Source organism: Stegostoma tigrinum, chromosome 1 (genome assembly GCF_030684315.1).
Source record: "Stegostoma tigrinum isolate sSteTig4 chromosome 1, sSteTig4.hap1, whole genome shotgun sequence".
Classification (NCBI taxonomy): domain Eukaryota; kingdom Metazoa; phylum Chordata; class Chondrichthyes; order Orectolobiformes; family Stegostomatidae; genus Stegostoma; species Stegostoma tigrinum.
This window is the reverse complement of record NC_081354.1, coordinates 7,181,633-7,205,727: the sequence shown is the minus strand read 5'-3', so window position 1 is coordinate 7,205,727 and position 24,095 is coordinate 7,181,633. Positions and strand designations below refer to the sequence as shown.

Below are 24,095 nucleotides of genomic sequence, written 5' to 3'. Positions count from 1 at the left end.
GCTCTCTCTCTCGCGCTCTCTCTCTCGCGCTCTCTCTCTCGCGGCTCTCTCTCTCGCGCTCTCTCTCTCGCGCTCTCTCTCTCGCGCTCTCTCTCTCGCGCTCTCTCTCTCGCGCTCTCTCTCTCGCGCTCTCTCTCTCGCGCTCTCTCTCTCGCGCTCTCTCTCTCGCGCTCTCTCTCTCGCGCTCTCTCTCTCGCGCTCTCTCTCTCGCGCTCTCTCTCTCGCGCTCTCTCTCTCTCTCTCTCGCGCTCTCTCTCTCGCGCTCTCTCTCTCGCGCTCTCTCTCTCGCGCTCTCTCTCTCGCGCTCTCTCTCTCTCTCGCGCTCTCTCTCTCGCGCTCTCTCTCTCGCGCTCTCTCTCTCGCGCTCTCTCTCTCGCGCTCTCTCTCTCGCGCTCTCTCTCTCGCGCTCTCTCTCTCGCGCTCTCTCTCTCGCGCTCTCTCTCTCGCGCTCTCTCTCTCGCGCTCTCTCTCTCGCGCTCTCTCTCTCTCGCGCTCTCTCTCTCGCGCTCTCTCTCTCGCGCTCTCTCTCTCGCGCTCTCTCTCTCGCGCTCTCTCTCTCGCGCTCTCTCTCTCGCGCTCTCTCTCTCGCGCTCTCTCTCTCGCGCTCTCTCTCTCGCGCTCTCTCTCTCGCGCTCTCTCTCTCGCGCTCTCTCTCTCGCGCTCTCTCTCTCGCGCTCTCTCTCTCGCGCTCTCTCTCTCGCGCTCTCTCTCTCGCGCTCTCTCTCTCGCGCTCTCTCTCTCGCGCTCTCTCTCTCGCGCTCTCTCTCTCGCGCTCTCTCTCTCGCGCTCTCTCTCTCGCGCTCTCTCTCTCGCGCTCTCTCTCTCGCGCTCTCTCTCTCGCGCTCTCTCTCTCGCGCTCTCTCTCTCGCGCTCTCTCTCTCGCGCTCTCTCTCTCGCGCTCTCTCTCTCGCGCTCTCTCTCTCGCGCTCTCTCTCTCGCGCTCTCTCTCTCGCGCTCTCTCTCTCGCGCTCTCTCTCTCGCGCTCTCTCTCTCGCGCTCTCTCTCTCGCGCTCTCTCTCTCGCGCTCTCTCTCTCGCGCTCTCTCTCTCGCGCTCTCTCTCTCGCGCTCTCTCTCTCGCGCTCTCTCTCTCGCGCTCTCTCTCTCGCGCTCTCTCTCTCGCGCTCTCTCTCTCGCGCTCTCTCTCTCGCGCTCTCTCTCTCGCGCTCTCTCTCTCGCGCTCTCTCTCTCGCGCTCTCTCTCTCGCGCTCTCTCTCTCGCGCTCTCTCTCTCGCGCTCTCTCTCTCGCGCTCTCTCTCTCGCGCTCTCTCTCTCGCGCTCTCTCTCTCGCGCTCTCTCTCTCGCGCTCTCTCTCTCGCGCTCTCTCTCTCGCGCTCTCTCTCTCGCGCTCTCTCTCTCGCGCTCTCTCTCTCGCGCTGTCTCTCTCGCGCTCTCTCTCTCGCGCTCTCTCTCTCGCGCTGTCTCTCTCGCGCTCTCTCTCTCGCGCTCTCTCTCTCGCGCTCTCTCTCTCGCGCTCTGTCTCTCTGTCTCTCTCTCTCCCTCCCCCTCTTCTTCCTGTCTTCTCCCCCCCCCCACCCCCAGCTCTTGCTCTTCTTCCTTCCCCTGCTCCCTTCTCCTCCCCAGCCAATCAGTCTCATGAGCTGTCATGATACTTTTGCCAATGGGTTATTCTGAAGGTAGAAGGATTGAAGTGTAGGATGATCCAAAAGGGAAAAAATCTACATGTCATGCCCAGGAGCAGAAATGAGTAATTGACATAGGTGGCTCAAACTCTGTCTCATTGTTCACATTGGAAACGTAGAAACATGCAAGTGCACGATTGTACATGCTTCTGGGATGTGAGGTTGCTGGCAAATTCAGAATTTTATGCCTGATTGCCCTTGAGGAGATGGTGGTGAACAGTCTTATTGAACTATTGCTGTTAGAAAGAATGTTCCAGATTTTTGACCTCATGACAGTGAAAGTACAGTACTATACATGTAGCTTAGGGCAAGTGCTGTCAAATTGTACAATAACATATCATGCAACTGTCTGGTATAGGTAGTCTCTCATATTGCTCATTAATACTGAATTGAATGCAATAATGCATATCGTAACTGGAACTCTGCTCAACATCACCAGCAGCATCCCCTGGCCCAGCTTCCTGTCCTCGCAAATATCAATGCCCCACCCTACCAACTGATGAAAACCTACAAACTAGTTGATGTTGTCCGTACTGTACCTCAATTAGCACTTCATCATAACCTGCTTCATCTCCCTACTGCCCAGCCTCCATCTCTTTCCTGCATAAGATATACCAGCAACCATCCTTTCAGCCAAGGAATGGGAAGCGTGGGAAGTCCTGGGTAGTTCCTTGCGACATGTTGCCTTCTGTCAAATGGTGGGTATTGAACTGCCATGTTGACAGTGATCCTTGTTGAACAGATCCTGGACAAGCCAGGGTCCCTTAGCAATGATCCTCCATTGCTAAGGCATCAATATGAACCTATGTGCTTGTGAACAGATATGACAAACATTACATTTTACTGAAGAATGCACCCTCCACAGACTAAGTAATGGATAAATCATTCTAAATCCAGCTGATTGGGCTACTCCTTGACTCTGGGGCTTTGCATTCATTAAATAAATGTCTTAACTCATTTGGAGGGAACTGAGAGGTACTAGATTTTCTCAAAGGTAGAGGTTACAGCTTTGAAAAATCCTGTAAAGGAGCCATGGCAAATTGCTACAGTCTTATCCAGTGAGCCATTTTGTGTCAGTGCTGGCAAGAGTGAATGATTAGAGCACCCAAGGGGTTCCACCCTAACAAACTGTGTTTTTCTGAGCAGTGTTGGGTCTTTTGACCACCATTGGAGCTGTACTTGTACAGGGAAATGGAATGTCATCCTATTGGCTTGACGGTTGGAAACATAGGGAAGTGGTACAGGGTTGCTGTTCGGAGTGGAGGCCTGTGATCAGTGCTGTGCTGCAAGGATTGAAGCTAGTACACTATTGTTTGTGATTTACAGAAATCATTTGGATAACAATATGGGAGGCATCATTCATAAGTTTCCGGATGGCACCAAAACTAGTGGTATAATGGACAGTGAAGGAGGTTATCTACAAGCACAAAGGGATCTTGAGCAATTGAGCCAGAATGAGGAATGGCAGGTGGCCTTCAGATAAACGCAAGGTTTTGCATTTTGATAAGACAAACCAGGGCAGGATTTCACAGATAATTGTAGGCCCTGGGGAGTGTTGTTAAACACAGACCAAGGTGATGTTCAGCAGACTTGCCTTCATTGGTCAGAGCATTGAATACAGGAATAGTCCCTCAGCATGTTATGGCAGTACAAGACAGTGGTAAGGCCACATTTTGAGTACTGTGTACAATTCTGGTCGCCCTGTTATAGGAAAGATGTTATTAAACTAGAAAAGGTGCCAAAAAGACTTAGAAAAATGTTACCGAAGCTGGAGGCTTTGAATTATAAGGAGAGTCTGTATAGGTATGACTTTGCTCCTGAAGTGTAGGACGCTGTCAGGTGACCGTATAAAATCATGAGGGGAATGGATAACTTGAATGACTGAGGTCTTTCCCCAAGAAAAGGGAGTCAAAGCTAGAGGTCATAAGTTTAAGGTGAGAAGGGAAATGTTTAAAAGGGACCCTTGGGCCTGCCAGAGGAAGTGGTAGAAGCAAGTACAATTACATTTAAAAGACATTTGGACAGGTACATGGACAGGAAAGGTTTAGAGGAATATGGGCCAAATGCAGGCAAATGGGGCTAGTTCAGTTCAGGAAACCTAGTCTTTATGAATGCGTTGAGCCAAAGGATCTATTTCTGTGCTGTACGACTCTATTCCAGGTTTGTGTCTCACATATGTGAGTGTTGGGCAGGTTTTGTAGAGTCAAAAGGTGAGTCACTTGCTACAGATCTCTCTATCTCTGACCTGCTCTTTGGCTCTAGAATGTATATAGCTGGCCATATATTTTCAGATCGAAGGTAGGGGGAAATCTGTCATGCCACGAGTGTCGAGCTGGTTAAATTTTCTCATTGGAGATGATCATTGCTTGCCACTTGTGTGGTACGCATGTAATGAGCCTGAATGTTATGTGAGTATGGATGGCTGTATCAAAACTGAGGGAATGGCTACAGAATGAGAACAGCAAAGGTACATCCTCTCCATTTGCCACTCAAATATTAGAGGAAGCAGGAAGTGAGACTGCAGTTCTGAATTTGTTCAACACTTGTCCTCCCATCCTGCTGCATCTATTCATCACAACCTGAGTGTTCAGACTTCGGCTGTGCAACTAGGGCTTATTTCCTGTCTGGCTAAGTTAACAGCAGACCTGAACTTGTGTTTTTCATATATTCCCTACAGTGTGGAAACAGGCCCTTCGGCCCAACAAGTCCATACCAACCCTCGGAGCATCCAACCCAGACCCATCCTCCTATAACTCACACATCCCTGAACACTACAGGCAATTTAGCATGGCCAAACCACCTATCCTGCACATTTTTGGACTGTGGGAGGAAACTGGAACACCTGGGGGAAACCCATGCAGACCTGGGGAGAATGTACAAACTCCACACAGACAGTCGCCCGAGGATGGAATTGAACCGGGGTTCCTGGTGCTGTGAGGCTGCAGTGCTAACCACTCAGCCACTGTGCCACCTGGTCCATCTATTGTAACAGCTAATGTACATAATTTATTTAAATTCCCTGAAGAAAATAAACCTCCTTTCAACTTATTATCTGTCAACACAGTTTAGTGTTATCAGTAAATCTGTTACTGATACATCACTAGAAAATTGTAGTAAAGCAGGTGGCCAACCTCTCCATTGTGCTTGTTCTGGCTGTTTGAAAGAACGAATATTCTAATGCAAAGTCCTCTGCTCTTAGTTTGTAAATCTGTCAGTTCCTTATCCTCAAGTGCCAATGTTTTATCCAAAAAAAAGTGCTTTAAACAGAGCAGCATCCCATCAAAGTGGTGCACTGTGTTTATGCTTTGAAGTTGTCAAACTCAATGTTAAATCCTGAGGCTGTAAAAAGCTTGGATGGAAAATGAGGTCCTATTTCACCAGCGTACATTGGGCTTTGCTTGGAACACTGCAGCGGACATAGGACGTACATTAACACGAGCAAAGTTTTATTTGAGTCAACATGATCTGTTTGACCCAGTTCATTAGAAACAATTAAATGTGCATTACTTATATGGAGGACTGAGGTTCTCTGTTGCTGAATACATAAATTTGCACTCAACAATGTTCTTTTACTCCAAGTAAATAATACTTAAATTTGTGATGTCAGTAGGGACTCTAATTTTTGTTCTCATTGTTTTTGAATCCTTCATTTATGAAGTAAATTCGTTGAAATAAATTCATTTTTTAGCATACTGTTTAAAATACACTGACTCAATAGGAGATCATTTGTATTTTCTGTTTCAGTTTAAAAAGTTTAATCGGTCACATGGTTTGTGTGAAGATTTGATATGGAACTGCAAAACAGTAATCAAGGAACGGGAAGTAGTTCTTAAACTTATGAACAGATGTGCTGAAATCTCCCAAAGATTAGAAAAGCAAGTGACAGAAATAACAGGAGATGGTGGAAGTCACCAGACCATTGAACAGCCTGTCATTCTGAACAAAAGGTTGGTTTGCTCCTCCACCTTCCTCAAAATTTACATGCTTTTATAAAATGTAATATTTTGGTATAACATGTAACTCACTGAAAAATATTCTAATACACAATGGAAGTTGTACACAGAAGGCTAAAAGTTAAGTAAATTTTATTCGCTTTGGTAAGAGAATAGATAAACCAAACATTTAAGTAGGGAGAGGTTGCAAAATGCAACAAAACAGAAATATCTGAGCATCCTTGTACATCAGTCACAAAAGGGTAACGTGCAGGTCGAGGTTAGAGCATGCATGAGGAAGGAAAATATAAGCCTGCCTTTATTTTAAGGGGAATGAAGTATAAAAGTAGGAAACTTGTACAGGGAATTGATGAAAACATACGTAGAGTACCGTGTCCAATCTTGGCTTCCTTATTTGAGGGATGGTACTTTGTGAGGCAGTTCGTAGCAGGTTCCTGGGTGATCCCAGGCTGGTTCTTGTGGTGCAGAGATTGTCCCATGAGGAAGGGTTGAGTCATTGAAGTTAAGAAAAATGTTTGGTGACCTTATTGAGAGACACAAGTTTTTGTGAGGACTTGAAAGAGTAGATAAGTGCTTCCTGTAACTTTTTCCATTGTAATATCATTCTGATGTCCAAAGGTTACAAGATCTCGGATGTACGGTGGTTTGAGGGAAAGCTGTTTTAATCTACAGAGTTGTTAACTAAAATGCAGCTACCTTCCCATTTAGAATTCTTTCCAGACAGATTTCAGGCCAGCAATATGAAGCAGCTTAACCATTCTCCTTTTTTTTAAAACCAGATTGTTTAGTACTTGGTCAGTGACCCACAGTGGCCTTACTGTGTGAGAGCCTGTGACGCCAAAATTCTGACTACCAGCCCGCGGGGGATCACAACCCACAGGCACATGCTGAGAGGAATCGAAAATGAGGGGCTCAGTGTACAAGTAGAGGGGATCTCCCTTTTCAGACAGAGATAAGGAGGAACATGTATTTTTGCAGACGGTCATTAGTCTTTCAAATATTCTTCCCTTTGAGAACATTGGAGGCTGGGTCATTAAATATCTTTAAGTGAGTTTGATGAATTTTTGATGTACAGAGCAGTTGAGACTTACAGGGATAGACAAGAAAGTGAGGTTAACCACACATAGGGGTCAGTTTTGATCTTACTGAATGATGGCAAGTGTTGATGGACCATATGGCCCACTCTTGCGCTTAGTTTATACATTCTTATGGACCCAGTTGTAATTGTCTGCAATCCAATTGGTTATCGAACATCCAGTCGTGAATGGGTTGCAGCTTCCTCCAGCTAAGCATGGGATGTTTTCTTCAACCCCAACCAGAACCTCAGTCCCCTAACTACTCACTTTAACCCTCTTTCAGCCGCTGATTTCATTTTAAGTATTGTGCTTCATCATTAATGGTATTTCTTTGTGCTGTTGTATTGTTAATAATACCATCAGATCTCCCATGGCTTTTGCACGGTGAGTTAATGGGTACAGTTTTAAAAATATGGGAGTTGACATCTGCTCATGTGTTCTACAGCTTGGAGCTTAAACCGTATCAACTAGTCGGACTGAATTGGTTAGTTTTGCTGAACAAACATCGAGTGAATGGTATATTAGCGGATGAAATGGTAAGTAAAAAGGATGCTTCGTGGTATTGTGCAAGTTCAATTATTTTGGCTATTGTTCCAACATTGATCTTAGTTGTTGGAGCATTCTCTGACATTGTTGAGTAACTCACACTTTGGACAGGGAAAAAATTTCTAAGGAATGCTGTGTGTTAATTATCATAACCGTTCTTAACTGGAAAGTTTTTAGGGCCACCTGTGCTGTGAATTGACAAGAAAAGTGAGGACATGAGATGCTTCCTGCATCTCTATATTACTTGACTCATGGCCCTGATAAATGACAGAACATGTCTTATCAATTAGTTCCCATTTCAATAATAATCTTCAAAACACAATTATTAACTGGATTCAACCCTAATCCAATGCATTGTGTTAAATCTGCATGATGTGCAGAATCAATAAAATAGCATTTTTTGCCCCACATGACTAATTTTACAAAGTGTTTTATTGTTGTGATGTGCCAATGCCGGTGGACAAAGTTAAGTGACATGTCACCTGACGAAGGAACAATGCTCAGAAAGCTTGTGATTTCACATAAACCTGTTGGACTGTAACCTGGTGTCAAGGGACTTCTGACTTACTTTTGCAATTTGCAACAATAAAAGTAATATTCTGTTCTCACATGATTACAACTGATGCTTTTCTCTACCTATGCTGTTTGAAATAATAGCTTATTCCTGACAGTTTTCCTTACAGTAAATATTGATGATCTAGACTTCAATGATTTGTCTACAAAATAGTATAAAAAGCTAATATCTTTTTCCAGTCGGGTTGGTAGGGCGGAGGTGTAGTTTGTTCATGTTTCAATCCTGTCTTCTTTGTGCGCAGGGACTGGGGAAAACTGTACAGGCTATATCATTCCTTGCCTACCTTTACCAAGAAGGAGATAAAGGACCACATCTGATTATTGTACCTGCCTCAACCCTAGGTAACGTTAAAACCTAATGTGCTAAATCAAGCAATCACCTATTTAAAAACAAAGACCAAAATGGAACAAAAACAATGTTGCTGGAAAAGCTCAGTAGGTCTAATGTTGTCCCCTTGTTTAAGAAGGGCAGCAAGGATGATCCAGGTAATTATTGACTGGTGAGCCTGACGTCACTGGTAGGGAAGCTACTGGAGAAGATACTGAGGGATAGGATCTATTCCCATTTGGAAGAAAAAGGGCTTATCAGTGATAGGCAACATGGTTTTGTGCAGGGAAGGGCATGCCATACCAACTTAATAGAATTCTTTGAGGACGTGACAAAGTTGATTGAGGGAAAGGCTGTAGATGTCATATTACATGGACTTCAGTAAGGCGTTTGATAAGGTTCCCCATGGCAGGCTGATGGAGAAAGTGAAGTCACATGGGGTCCAGGGTGTGCTAGCTAGATGGATAAAAAAACTGGCTAGGCAACAGGAGACAGAGGGTAGTAGTAGAAGGGAGTTTCTCAAATTGGAGACCTGTGACCAGTGGTGTTCCACACGGATCTGTGCTGGGACCACTGTTGTTTGTGATATATGTGAATGATCTGGAGGAAGGTGTAGGTGGTCTGATCAGCAAGTTTGCTGATGACACAAAGATTGGTGTAGTAGTTGATAGTGAAGGGGACTGTCAGAGATTACAGCAGAATATAGATAGACTGGAGAGTTGGGCAGATAAATGGCAGATGGAGTTCAATCGGGGCAAAAGCGAGGTGATCCATTTTGGAAGATCAAATTCAAGGGCGAACTATACAGTAAATGGAAAAGTCCTCAGGAAAATTGATGAACAGAGAGATCTGGGTGTCCAGGTCCATTGTTCCCTGAAGGTGGCGACGCAGGTCAATAGGGTGGTCAAGAAGGCATATGGCATGCTTTCCTTCATTGGGCGGGGTATTGAGTACAAGAGTTGGCAGGTTATGTTGCAGTTGTATAGGACTTTGGCTCGGCCACATTTAGAGTACTGTGTGCAGTTCTGGTCACCACATTATCAAAAGGATGTGAATGCTTTGGAGAGGATGCTGAGGAGGTTCACCAGGATGTTGCATGTTATGGAGGGTGCTAGCTATGAAGAGAGGTTGAGTAGATTCGGATTATTTTCTTTAGAAAGACGGAGATTGAGGGGGGACCTGATTGAGGTCTACAAAATCATGAGGGGTATAGACGGTGGACAACAAAAAGTTTTTTCCCCAGAGTGGGGGACTCGATTACTAGGGGTCATGAGTTCAAAGTGAGAGGAGGAAAGTTTAAGGGAGAAATGCGAGGAAAGTTCTTTACACAGAGGGTGGTGGGTGCCTGGAACGCGTTGCCAGCGGAGGTGGTAGATGCAGACACGTTAGTGTCTTTTAAGATATATTTGGACAGGTACATGGATGGGCAGGGAGCAAATGGACACAGACTGTTAGAAAATAGATGACAGGTTAGACAGAGGATCTTGATCGGCACAGGCTTGGAGGGCCGAAGGGCCTGTTCCTGTGCTGTAGGTTTCTTTGTTCTTTGTTCGGCAGCATTTGTGGAGGAGAAAACAGAGTTAACATTTCGGGTCTGGTGACCCTTCCTCAGAAATTAACTTTGCTGATGAATGGCGTTTTTCATATCCATCCAGCACCCCACGTTTCATGTTATTAATGTTTTGTCAGCTTTCTTTAGTCAGTTGCAATATTTAATTCTTTTTGCATAAAATTACTATGGAACATCTAAAGGAGATCTGCATGATTCAATCTTAGTATGAATAAACCTGTTCATACCTTGAACGTTTTTAATTTTTCCTCAGACAACTGGATCCGAGAACTTAAACAGTGGTGCCCTGATCTCAAGGTGCTCCTTTATTATGGTAAGATTTGTGTGCATAAATGCTGTAATAAGAGCGAAGCTGTTAAAATAGAATTCGGCTGCAAAGTTTCTGTAATTTTTTGTATTGCATTCCTCTGTTTACTTATTTGAAACACTTACTAAATAAAGTACCATCAATATAGTAAATTAGTTCAGGATAGTTTCTTAGACTAGCAAATTCTAGAGTCAGCCAATGAGAAGGTCATGTTTATAACTGATGGTGTGCAATGAGACAGATTTAATTCATGATTTCATAGTGAAGGCCCTCCTAGGTATCAATTACCATAATGCAATTAAATATTGTATTCAGTATCAGGGAGAGAATGGACTCTAGGCTAGTATTTGAAGCTTAAGTAAGGGCAATTAATGAAATAAGCGAAGACCTGTCCAAACTTATTGAGTCATACAGCATGGAAACAGACTGTTTTATAACTTGTAATTCTGCCTGCCTCTACCACTTCCTCTGGCAGCTTGTTCTGTGCACATACCACTGTTTGTGCGGAAAAATTGCTCTTCGGTCCCTTTTCAATAGTACCTGCGTCACCTTAAACTTGTGCCTCGAGTTTTGACTCCCCTCCCCTCTGAAAAAGATCCTGGCTATACCCCTCATGATTTTATAAACCTCTATAAGGTCACTCCTCAGCTTCCAACAGTCCCAGGGAAGCAAATCCAGGCTCTCCTTTATAACTCAAACTCTCCAGTCTCATCAATATCTTGTGGAAATTTTTTTCTGTACCCTTTGCAAGTTTAACAAAAGCTTCCTATAGCAGGTGTACTGAGAAATTAGATTGAGATAAGTCAGTAAAGATACTGCGGAGATTTTTGAGGATATGTTTCAGAATACTCAAAGTATGTATTACAGTGAGAGAATGGCCTCATGGAACAGCTATACCGTCTATGACTAGAAGTTAAAGATGGTATTGAATTGAAAGTAAAAGCTTATTCTTTGGCAAAGCTGAGTGGAAAGTCAGAAGATAAAATGTATATAACATCAAAAATAACAAGATGAATAAGGAACGAAAAGTTGGAGTACAAGGGTTAGCTAATTAGGAACATTACAAATGAGAAAATTATTACAGCAGCTAACAAGTCCCCAGGTCCTGATGCACTTCATCCTATGATCTTAAAAGAAGTGGCTGAAGTACTGTATATACTTATGTAAAAGTCAATTTTTAAGGTTAAATTTATGGGGTCAGCTAATACATGAATGCTACTTTTTGAGGGGCTGAAATTCAAGCCTGTGAAAATTCATACCGTATCATTAGCAAAAGCCTAATTGGTCTCAATAAATTGCGGGGAGAAAAGCACAACAAAGTATAGTAATTCTGGAAGCCCATGGAGTGGCACAGCTGGTGGACTGGACGCTGTCAACATATGGTGGTCCGGTTTCTGTGAAGAACTAGTGTCGGCTTTTACATGAGACATGGAGTATTCCAGATTTTTTGGCCAAAAATAGGGGGTTGACTTTTAAATTAGATCAACTTTTTTATCTAAGCAATTACGGTATTATATGATTAAGTTTTAATTTTACAAAATTCTCTGAAATCTAGAAAGTTTCTGTCAGATTGGAAAATAACAAATGTGACTTGTGTTCAAGAAAGGAGGAAACAAGAAATGGGTAGATACAGACCAATTGGTTTAACATCTGCCATATGCTGTAGTCCTTTATGAAAGAACCTATAGCGAAATATTGAGAAAATCTCGATACAGGCATGTCAGGTTGCCATTGTTTTATGAAAGGGAAATCATGTTTGACTAACTGATTGTGTATATTGTTTCATCAGAAAAATCCAGTTTGGATAAAGAAAAACCAGTGGGTGTTGTGTACTTAGTTTGCCAAATGCCTTTTGGAAATCTGTCACATCAAAGATTTACTATGTACAATAAGAGCTTATAGTGTAAGGAGTAGCACAGGTTGCAGTGAAGACTGGTTAGCAAAAAAGAGGGAGGTATAAATGGGTCATTTTTCAGATTGACAGGATGTGATGAGTGGTGTGCCAAAGGAACTTCAACTGTTGACAGTTTACATGATGATGGATGAATGAAACAAATGTATGGTTGCTGATGACACAAGAATAAGAAGGAAAGCCAGTTGTGAAGAAAATGAGTGTCTGCAAAAGGATATAAATAGTTAATTAAGTGGTCAAAAGATGGCATTTAATGTCATGCATTATGGTAAGATTTGTGTGCATAAATGCCCTCCTAATAAGAGAGAAGCTGTTAAAATAGAATTGAGCTGCAAAGTTACTGCCAAATGCCTTTTGGAAATCTGTCACATCAAAGATTTACTATATACAATACGAGCTTATAGTGTAAGGAGTAGCACAGGTTGCAGTGAAGACTTGTTAGCACAAAAGAGGGAGGTATAAATGGGTCATTTACCAGAAATGATTTAAAAACACATCTAAATACAGAAAGATTGTTGATCTGTAAGCTACAGAGGAATCTGGGCATCCTGACACATGAATCACAAAAGTTTGTAGGCAAAGAATTAAGAAAATAAATAGAATGTTGCCATTTGTTTCAAGGGGAACAGAGCAACAGAGATGTTTTGGTTAAGGTCTGCTGAGCATTGGCGAGACCACATCTGAAGTACTATATACAATTTTAGGATCCTTCTTTAAGAGAGAATAAATGCATTATGTACAGTTTAGAGAAAGTTCAAATGATGAATACCTGCAATGGGAGTTATGTTGTGAGCAAAGGGTGGATAGGCTGAACCTTATCCATTCATATTTTGAAGAATAAGAAGTGTTTGTATTGAGACACGTGAAGGTGGTAATGCTGAAAGGATATTTTTTCCCCTGTCAGAGACAGAATTGAAATAGGCAACCCAGTTTAAAAATATAAAGGTCTTGCATTCAAGATGGAGTGGAGGAGAAATTATTTCTCATAGAGGATCATGAGTCTGCTTCCACTGCTGTCTGAGAAAGAGTTATTGAATATTTTCCAGATGGAGGCAGATTGATTACCTTTGACTCCCTCATGAGTCAAAAATCTGAGGTGAATTGGAATGTGGGGCTGAAGGCACAGTCCGATCAGCTATCAGAATGAATGTTGGAGCTATGCCTGCTCCAAATTGGTATTTTCCTGTGGTACCGCAATCTTGCCTTCCGATCATATAAATTCAGATTTTTTTTACCTTTTAAACCAAAAGTAGGAAAACTTTGTTTTATATATAAGCACATGGATATTTGCTTCATTTACTGACATCAGTAATCTTAATTTGAAATCAAAGTTATGAATGTTCCATTAAAATAAACTATTGAAAATTGCTCATGAGCTGCAAGTGTGAAATCACAGTCAACAGCAAAACTTTGCAAGGAAGAACAAGTGACCCTAGGACCTGTATGAAACATGAAAGTTATCTCATAAGTAGCAAAAATTCCCGAATGTTATGTAAACTGTTAATTGTTGAGGGAAAATAACCACAATAGCTGACAATCAAAATAGTTTTGTATCTTTGCCCTTCATCTTCAAGTATTTATCTTAAAAAAAAATCTTCGTCTTGAGGTTTTATGCAGAATTTTGCATTTAATAACTTTGCATGAGCTTAAAGATGAACTTGTAATTTTTAATAAGAAGTGATATTTCACATGTTTTACGCATTGGCTTAGATTTTTCTGGAGTCCAGCATCTCATGACATATCACATTAGCATGAGTTGTTCATATATGTTCAGTTTTTAAACATTTTTATAACCGCGCAGCCCCAAGTCTTGAACATTGATGGGAGAAAGCACCGGATGTGTGTCTCCTTAATCAGTATGATTTAGGCATGGAGATTTTCATAGAACCCTGACAGCCATTTGGCCCGACGAGTCCATCCTGCCCCTCTGAAGAGTATCTCACTCAGACCCATTCCGCTACCACTGTATTTCTCATCTCTAACCCACCTAACCTAAACACCCCTGGGCACTATGGGCAATTTAGCATAGCCAATCTGTCTAGCCTGCACATCTTTGGACTGTGGTAGAAAACCGGCGCATGAGGAGGAAATCCATACAGACATGGGGAGTAAGTGCAAACTCCACACATAGTCCCCCAAGGTTGGAGTCAAACCTGGGCCCCTGGCGCTGTGAGTCAGCAGTGCTAACCACTGAACCACTGTGCTGCCCAATTTCAGCTTTCCAGCATCCTGTGCTATTTTGCTTTTACTTGCTTGGAGGTAAGTGTTGAGTCGAACAAGGACTAAAAGAAAATAAATTTCAATCTTGAATTGGATTTAAAAATCAGGGAAAATTAATGAGAAAGGGGGCAGACTGGAAGGTAAAATAAATAAGTAAATTCTTAAATTTTAGCGCTTTAAACATTTGTGGAAATAATGTGCTACTTGAAGAAAAGAAGCTGTGCATTTGTACTGTGCCAAAATTATTTATTTGGCAATCATTAAAATATTAATAATAAAAACATGATCCTGGAGAAATGCAGAATGTCCGATAGATCTGTGACAAGAGTGAGTTAAAGTTTTGAATCCAGTGTGACTCTGTCTTCAGATTTTCAGTACCTGTAGTATTTTGCCTTTAATACTGTTTCAATAATGGGATAATTGTACTTGCATTGTGAATTGCCTTGTATTTTTTAAAATTTCAGTCCTAATAAAGGTGTGCCCTGTAACCAGTTACATAGCCACCTTAGGATTAATCATCAGATGCTGTTCTCACAAGGTTGACAAACCATTGCAAATGGACCATCAGCTTGTGGTGATTTTGAGTCAGGTCATATTTCTCCCTCGCTACAAGTTGATCAGCAGTTTGCACATTCCCAACAGAAAACGTCCTTCAAATGCTGTTAAATTTCAAAAAAAATTGTATTTCAAAAATATTGCACATGTTGTTATATTATAGAAAATTTTTTTAAATTTCTGTACAATCCCACACACTTACTATTTTGAAGCATTCCTTAAATTTTTTTTCAAATTTATTTTCATCCTTTGTGGGAGCAGGGGACAGTCAACACGACTGAGGGCATTGCACTTAAATGCACACAGTATACAAAATAAGATAAATGAGCTGGTAGCACAGGTTGAAGCTGGCAGATACCCTTGCAGCCATGTATCAGGGCTGGGAATTCAACATTCAAGAATATACACCCTATCGAAAGACAAGTAAATGCAGAGGGGTAGAAAGATTGCCTTATCACCAACAAATGAAATTAAATCAGTAGCAAGAAGTGATTACAGTCAGATGGCATAGAATGTGTGTGGGTAGGGTTGAAGAACTGCAAAGGAAAATAGGCCCTGATGGGAGTTGAGTACAGGCTCCTAGTGGTAGTCAGGATTTGAGAAGAAAATAAATAAGGTGATAGAAAGGCATTATTACAGTCATCATGGGAGACTTCAATATGCAGGTGGACTGGAAAAATTAGATTGGTAGTGGATCCCAAGAAAAGGAATTTGTGGAATGTCTGTGATTTTTGTTTTCAACTGAAGCAGCTTGTGTTGGAGTTCACTTGGGAGCAGGCAGATCTGGAATTAGTGATATGTAATGAGGTAGACTTGATTAGTATGATGGAGCCTCTAGGGTTTAGTGACCATAAAGTGATAGAATTCACCCTGAAGTGTGCGAGGAAGATGATTCAATTGTAATATCATTATATCTGATTGAGTATAGGCACCTACAAAGACATGATTGAGGAGCTGGCCAGAGTTAATTGGAAGGGGAGCCTGGCAAGGAAGATGGTGAACCAACAATGGCAGGGTTTCTGGGCGTAATTTGGGAAGAAAGGTCTGCAAGTGAATAAATCACTTAGATTGGATGGACTAAATTGCAAAGCTCTGAAGGAGATAGCTGAGGAGATTGTAGAGTCATTGGTAGCAATCTTTCAGGAATCAGTAGAGTCAAGAGTCCCAGAGACCTGGAAAATGCTCATATAACACCTGTTTAAGAAGGGAGAGAGTTGGAAGACAGGAACATATCAGCCAGTTAGCTTGACCTCTGTTATTGATGAGATTTTGGAGTCCTGTTATTAAGGATGAGACTTTGAAGTATTGGAAGTGCATGGTACGTTAGGATGAAGTCAACACAGCTTCGTCAAGGGGAAGTCATGTCTGACAAATCTTTTAGAATTCTTTTGAGGAGGTAACAAGTTAGATAAAGGAGTGCTGGTTGACGTGGTGTGTTTGGATTTCCACAAGACCACTAACAAGATGCTGCACAGGACCTGTTAAGTAAAGTAAGAGCCTGTGATGTTAGGTGTAAGATACTGGCATGGATGGAGAATTGGCTGACTGACAGAAGGCTGACAATGGTGATAAAGGTGTCTTTTTCATGCTGGCTGCTGGTGACCAGAGAAGTTCTGCAGAGACCCATGTTGGGACCACAACTATTCACAAGATTCGTTAACGATCTGGATTTTGAAAAAAAACCTGAAGACATTGTTGCTAAATTTCCAGATGATGTACAGATAAGTGGATGGATAGGCAGTGTTGGGGAAGCAGAACACTGCACAAGGACTTGAACATGCTGGGCAAGTGAACAAAGAAGTTGCAAATGGAAAAGATTTTGGAGAATGTAAGGTTATGCACTTTGGAAGGAAGAACAGAGATGTAGACTATTTTCTAAAAAGCGAATGACTTCTGAAGTCTAAAGCACAAGAGGACTTGGGAATTTTAGTTCATGATTCTCTTAAAGTACGCATGCATGTTGAGTTGGTGGTTAGGAAGCCAAATGCAATGTAGGCGTTCATTTCAAGAGGGGTGGACTAAAAAAGCAGTAACAAACTGTCAGGCCGTGTTTGGAATATTGAGTCGTTTTAGGGCTGGTATCTAAGGAACGATGTGCCACATTGGAAAAGGTCCAGAGGTGGTTTACAGGAAAGGCTCGAGGGATAAACGTTTGTCGTATTTGCGCAGTTATGGACTCTGGAGCTGTACTCTGAGTTTAAAAGAATGAAGGGGGATCTGAATGAAACATAACAATATTGAGAGGCCTGGATAGAGTGGACGTGGAGAAGATGTTTCTACTAGTAGGAGAGACTCAGTAGGACAGCCTCAGTGAAAGGATGACCTTTTAGAACTTTAATCTTCAGCCAGAGGATAGTTGATCTGTGCAGTTCAAGTAATTGAGTGTATTTAAGGCAAAGATAGGTAGGTTCTTGATTAGTAAGGCAATTAAGAGCCTCGGGGCAATGGCAGGAGAATGGTGTTGGGAAACACATCAGCTATGATGTAGTGGTGAAGTAAATCCAGTGGGTCAAAGGGCCTAATTCTGCTCCAGTATCTCTTTGTCTTATTGTTGCTGACAAATGGAATCAAATATTATGACAGATACATGTACAATATTAATCCCCATGTTAATGCAACGCTTAACTGTTTAATTTCATTAGGGAAAGCACCAATTACTCCCTTTTTAAAGTAATTATGGATTTGATGCTTTTGCTATTTAGGATCTTTAGAAGACCGGAAAGTCCTAAGATCCGATATACTTCACAAGTTTGTGGATTTCAATGTAGTCGTGACTACGTAAGTTACAGAATTTCTGTTGTAAGCAACATTTCAACAGACATTTGTGATTGAATAATGCAGAAAACCTCAAGCCCATGGTTATATATGTGGACATTGAAGTTTGGTGTGTGCAAGTGTTTGCAGATGGACATAGAAAAACAAAATGTTTATGTGCACACACTTTTTAAAACAAGTATGCAATGTTGAACATTTTCCTGTTGCACTTACTGTTTGCCACAAGAGGGAGTACAGAATATCACTACCATTGCTCAAGCTCATATAAAACTCCTGGATTGGTGCTCCCTCAAGTGGTGTCGCAACCCTACAACATTAAAATACTCCGCATTCACTGCAAATTCATTGATAAATTGAAGTTTTGATTTCATATCTATATTCTAATTACTTCTTAACTGTTCCAAATATTGGTACTGTAGCAGAAAAATTTATTGGATTCTTATGCTGATATGAAGTCTCAATCCCATTTTGTCCAGTTTCTGCTAATTGTTGAAAAGATCTGGGCGAGTTTTGGTTTAAAAAAACTCAATCAGAATCATTCTTGAAGGAATTTTGAAATCCTAAAAATCACTATTGAATAGTTTGTCACTTTAAACTCACAGCAAAGTTATGCAATCCGTTTGTTGCTTCACTCAACAGGTACAGCTGCTCAATAAGTAATGCAGATGACCGCAGTCTCTTTCGACGTTTAAAGCTCCATTACGCAGTTTTTGATGAAGGACACATGCTGAAAAATATGAGTTCCATTCGATATCAGCATCTTATGACATTTAATGTAAGCTTGAAAACATTAAGGACTGTTAAATCTACAGACTCTTGTTTTATTTGTTAGTCTAACACAGCTCATTGCACATTGTTTTCTATTAGTCCAGTACTGTTCTAATTCTAAATATTTACTGCCATAGAACAGTTTCATTTCTTGTAACAGTTTTTTCAGTATGTGAATGTATTGAATAAGCATACTTTTAAGAGTGGAGAGTAATCTGTAGAAGTTTGATGTTATGATCTGTTTGTTTTAATTAACAGGCTGAACATCGCTTGCTGTTGACTGGGACTCCACTGCAGAATAATCTCCTAGAATTGATGTCTCTGTTGAATTTTGTTATGCCAAACATGTTCAGCAGTAGTACCAGTGAGATTCGCAGAATGTTTTCATCCAAAACAGTAAGCACTAAATGTTTTAAAGAATAGCTGTGTTGATGGGTGTACAATTGAATTATTTTTAAAATAAGGCAAAGGCATTTGTTGGTTAGAGCAATTCAATGACAGAGTTCAGAGTTTCTATCTCTGTTTATGTTTGCTGTTTGAAAACAACTTATTTTAGAAACCTAATGAAAATCTGCATCATTTTGAGGCTGGTACTTTGTTAGTAGTATCACGCACGTCAAAGTAAACTCAGCAAATTTGCCGTTATTACGGATGAATTGTAAACTGTTGGTGGAGGTGATTCAGTCAGTATTGTTCCAACATTAATATAAGTACAAACTGGCACTTTTCTGTTAGAAGTGGAAATAGTAGTTTCTTTGGTAACAGATGAGTTTTCTGCTTCAGGCCTGTAAAATGTTCCACTCCGGCATTCAGTGAAGACTCTGTTTCCAAATAAAGAAACCTACACTGAAATTTCAGAATACTTGCACTTGTGTAATCTTTATGAAGTTAGTTGTTTTAAAGTGTACCTGAAATGCTTCAGATCTTACCCAGCAATGTGTCTTAAGTTATTTCTACGATGTCTCCCACAACTCCTTCACTGATGGATCAGTAATGTCATTGGTGCTGGTTCCTGCAATTGCCCATAATTAGAAAAAAAAATAGCAATTTTGCTTCAATTTCCTTTATTCTCTCATTAACACTTGGTCCATTTCTGCCTCTTCCCCTTCCTCTGATTTCACTGTTTCTAATTCTAGGGGTAGGCTCCTCACCTATATCCGCTGTAAACCCAACAACTTCCATCGTGACCTTACCCACACTTCCTCCCGTCCTGCTCAGTTCCATTCTCCCAATTTCTCTGTCTCTAACATCTGTACCAATGAGATTATTTTACACAGGAGTACCTCTAATATGTTCTTCATTAACCAAGGATTCCTCCAACCATGGTTGCCAGCGGGCCCCTCAGCCATGTCTGACTCATTTCCCACACTCTGCCCTCACTTCTCTCTTCCTCACTTTCAGCACAATGATAAGGCTTCCCTTATTTTCACTTTCCACCCCACCAGCCTTTCATTCAAAGGATCACCCTGAGCCCAATAACTTCAGAGCATGAGCTTCGTTCTCCAGTTTGATTACAAATCCTGCTTCCCTGTCTGTGTGTCTTGTTGGCTTTGCTGTCAGCAGAACTGACCTATTTTCTCTTTGCCTGACCTATTTTACATGTCAGATCATCCTTTCCAACCATCATCGGCCCTTTTTTATTCCTTTTTGCTCTCACGATCTTTCCCTGTCACTCCTTCCCTCTCTACCAACAGCACAAAAACCATAATTTGCAGCTCTTTCGGTTGTGAAGTCGTCTTTGGACTCAACATTAACACTGTTTCTCTCTCCACACCTGCTGTGCTTCTTCAGCATTTTCTGTTTTTGTTGGAAACAGTAGCTGCACTCATTTTGTGTGGGATTATTGCTACTGAAAAACAAAATTTAACCTATTCAGAGCTGTGTATATACTAGCAAGCCTAGTTAATGGTTTCAACAGTGAGTTAAAAATATTGTTTTTATTCACTTTCAGTTACAGATGGTCTTTTATAACTCTTACTTATTTATTTTCTTATACAGTTTTTCGTATTTAGTTCTGGCCTTTGATTCAAGTGCCGATATGTTTGACTCGATGAATACATTGACACAGCTACTGTTCTATTTTCTTGATGTATTTATCCTATAGTTTGTCTTGTTTCTTTGTAGAAAATCTTGGAACAGCAAAGTAGTTTTGAAAAAGGGAGAATTGTTCATGCCAAAAAGATCATGAAGCCATTTATCCTGAGAAGAGTAAAGAGTGAGGTAAATGCAGTTCTACTTGCAGTCTGGTGTCATGACTAATATCTGACTTCCCAAATTTTATCTGAACAATGCTTCTGTTTTTTTTAAAAGCCTTTTGGCGCACATTTTGCATATTGCAGAATGTTGTTAGTGCATTGTGTATAGTGATTGCATTACCCTTTAATGCTGAATATTTTTGCGGTTGTGCTGTCCTGCATGGGGCTGTTTTAAATCACTCGAGTTCTTTTAAAAGAAAAGTTGAAAATGCTTTGAAAATTCTCAACAATGAAGAAACCAAACAACATCAGCACTGAGAAAAAGTTAATTTTGCAGATCAATGACCTAGCATTAGTGCAAAAAAGGTGGCCATTTGCATTGATATAGCATGTTTCATGACCCCTGTACATCTCAGTGCTTTGCAACCAGAGAAAGTATTTTAAAATGTAGTGACTGTAATGTAAGAATTCTGCTAACTAATTTTTGCACAGCAAACTTCCATAAATAGCAAAATTACAATGACTGTCAACTCCCACCAACGAGATATTCAATTAATTCCTGCTCCCCCAACCCCACTGAAATGCTGGAGTAGGACTGGCACCTCTTGAACTTAGTTCAGAACCAAAGGTAAGAACTCTGATGGAAGAATTGCAGCCTGAACCATGAACTCTATCACTATCCACAGCCTGACCTCAGGATTTCTAACATTCCTGTTTTATTATGAGTTCTCACATCTATTTTGCACTTGTGAGAGCAATGCAGTTTGGTTCTGAATCTTTTGGGCCATTGTCACTTGAATATCAATTTTTATTCGGGCAATGAAAGGTAAATGTTACCTTTTGGTGCATCACCTAATTGAGTAACATATGTTACAGTGCAAAGCATCTGTTTTGCCAGAGGAAATAGTTCATTTTACAGAACATTTTTCTGTCATTTGTGTTTATGTTCCCCTGGCCAGAAGCAAACAAATGAGTTAACAACCTATTTTGTCTGTATATATTTAAAACCTTTTTCAGCTGCCAGCGCCCTTTTTTGGTTTTTCCTTTTGATTTTACGTTCTTGTCAGTCAAGGGGGCAAAAGCTTCGTGCAACAAATCCATGAGGCTATTGGTAAAGGCTTTCAAGTTGTTCATATCTGAAGTATGCTGTTCAAAAGTTAACAGCAGAGGTTCCTTAATAAAGATCAGCAGCCAAATGTAACAGATGTTTCCAGCTCCTCGTCAAGTCAGAACCAGTTGTAGAACCCAGAATGCAAGCTGCTACAAGTTTTGAATGCCTTCGAGGGAAGTGAAACCTTACATAGAAAATCTGTTGTCAATGGAAATGCAACAGCAATGACTATATGTTTTCAGTCAAATTGCATTTTGTTGCTGATGACACAAGTGCATTTGCTACTGGTAATAGTTCTTGACTCGGTATTTGATTGTAGACCTTTTGCACAAACCTTTCACCCTCAAAACATAGTTGCACTTTTTTTTTGGACAAGTTGTCCTTTCGGAATTGTGTAGATTTGAAAGTTTAGAAATACTGTTCCATCAGTAGGTATATTCTTAAGCAAAATTCAGGATCTGTAGATATTAATGAGATTATAGTTTTGTGTATTCAACTAAATGTCTGTAGCCTGCAAAACACGCAAGCTTGGATACCTGTACTAAACCACATCACAAATTACACAGGGCATTTTATTTTAGCAAAATGTTATTTTTGCTTGGAAAGCACGTATGCTAAGTACAAATACAGTTGGTGTGAACTCTAAATTTGGGAAGAAGAGATTCCAGATATCTGTGAGATATCAGTGTTGTTTTCCCATTCCTATTTTCTTGTTTTGCAACTTCTTCCCTCATCATTCAAGTATACAAATTTGTTGTTTAGGTCTTACAACAGCTTCCACCCAAACAAGACCGCGTAGAGATATGTTCAATGTCTGATAAACAAGAACAGGCATACGCTGCTCTCTACAAGAAGTTGAAGAGATCGATCAACAGTAATGGTACATTCTATACCCATTGATGAATAATTTTATGTTGTATGTTCATCCTAATTAAGTGCAGTTTAGCCATATTCTTCATTTTTTGGGTTGTACTTCTGACATATGGTCCTTTGGTTAAAAGGTTTTAAAAAGTCTTCCCACTTAGACTAAAATGATGTGTGTTCATCATGAAGCACAATTCTTCTTGGCAAATAGATGAAGAATTTATTTTAAACTCAACTTCATTTGCTCGTTATGGATTTTTATCAAAGACTCTTGTATAGCCGTAGTCGCAAGACTTTCTACAATTAAAAGTTAAATGCTATCTTAGGTGAGATATGGAAGTTTGTATCCATATTCTTGGCATCTATTGCATGTAGCTAGCACTTTATTGATGAATGCAGTAAGGAACAGAGTACTTTGGAATGATGTACCTTCAAGATCATTGTACGTGGATGGTTTTAAGCAACATCACTTGCATCATTCTGTAAGATCACAACTTGAAGGAATGTGCCACATAACTCCAATAATATAGAACAGTCAAAGCAGTCTATAAAAAAAAGTTTCTTTGTTTTAATATAAGACTTATCAGCTTGAAAAAGGTAAGGGTAAAAAGTTGTTCAACCAAGTTAGCAAAAATGTAGATTGTTTGAAGCGTGCTAACCTAAACAATGAGCGAACAGTTTTATGTTTTTATGTTTATATCTTAGAAAAGAATGAGTTATGCAATGTGATGATGCAACTTCGAAAGATGGCCAACCACCCTCTACTCCATAGGCAGTATTACACTGTGGAAAAGCTGAGGAAAATGGCCAAGCTGATGAAAAAGGTAAGATTTCTGATGGCAGCCATAGTTGCTACAATTTTATAATATTCTTCATAGTTTCTGTGATTTTAAAATAAATCCATAACTACTACTAGCAAAGTTAAGAGGATAAATTTTGAATGAAGTTTTTCTACAGAAATGGGTAGATCTTGTGCAGCATTTTTTGTTATAAATTGGCAAATTAAATATCTTAAGGTAAAATTAAAACTAAAATTCGCTTCCTTTGGCAAGTTTTAAAAGTAAGATCAGAGTTCAATTGTCATTCAAACTGGTAAAACTAGGATGTACTTTGAGAGTTTATGAAGGTTACATGACTGAGATTCCGAAGGTGAGCCACCTTTCTATTAACATTTTACTGCTAATTCAATCCATCCTTAGGAGCCCACTCACAGAGATGCCAATCCTGATCTCATCTTTGAAGACATGGAGGCAATGACAGATTTTGAATTGCACCACTTGTGTCAAGAGTACAGCAGTATAAGAAGCTTTCAGTTAGAAATGGAGTTGCTCTTGGATTCCGGAAAGTTCCAAATTTTGGAGAATATACTTGCAGAACTAAAGGATGAGGTAATTTTGCAAGTAATTATAATAGAACCTATTCACTTTAGTTGATAACCACCTGGAGATAAGCTTGAAACAGTATATGGATAGACGTTGTTGCTGTGTTTTTATCTTGTGTAATCTGGACAAAGCATGCATTCAGTTAATATTTTTGCTGAGTTTGTCATCATCTCACGTTCAATAGTTGTGTTAAGAATGCCCCAAGCTTGGAAACAAATTGTCGGAGCTCTCTTTCTGCCCTCATCACAAAAGAATATCGTGGATAGAACAAGGTAATGGTCTGCACAGAAAGTTTACAATCGGACTGTGGAGGAGAAAA

The 24,095-nt window shown here is 40.6% G+C and overlaps 1 protein-coding gene across 4 annotated transcripts in view; it reads left to right on the top strand.

Moving 5' to 3' along the window:
- Window positions 1-24,095, top strand: part of LOC125454066 (SWI/SNF-related matrix-associated actin-dependent regulator of chromatin subfamily A containing DEAD/H box 1-like) — a 100,271-nt gene that overhangs the window by 55,397 nt on the left and 20,779 nt on the right. For all 4 annotated transcript variants that reach the window (XR_009446525.1, XM_059649986.1, XM_059650030.1 and 1 more), the window contains 11 exons: window positions 5,386-5,588; window positions 7,116-7,206; window positions 8,032-8,131; window positions 9,941-10,000; window positions 17,384-17,459; window positions 18,096-18,231; window positions 18,483-18,620; window positions 20,349-20,444; window positions 22,293-22,410; window positions 23,100-23,218; window positions 23,594-23,782. Coding sequence is in view for 3 of the 4 variants with exons in the window: in XM_059649986.1 (XP_059505969.1) it covers window positions 5,386-5,588; window positions 7,116-7,206; window positions 8,032-8,131; window positions 9,941-10,000; window positions 17,384-17,459; window positions 18,096-18,231; window positions 18,483-18,620; window positions 20,349-20,444; window positions 22,293-22,410; window positions 23,100-23,218; window positions 23,594-23,782 (1,326 nt within the window). In the remaining variant the exon portion in view is untranslated. The remainder of the gene's footprint in view (window positions 1-5,385; window positions 5,589-7,115; window positions 7,207-8,031; window positions 8,132-9,940; window positions 10,001-17,383; window positions 17,460-18,095; window positions 18,232-18,482; window positions 18,621-20,348; window positions 20,445-22,292; window positions 22,411-23,099; window positions 23,219-23,593; window positions 23,783-24,095) is intronic.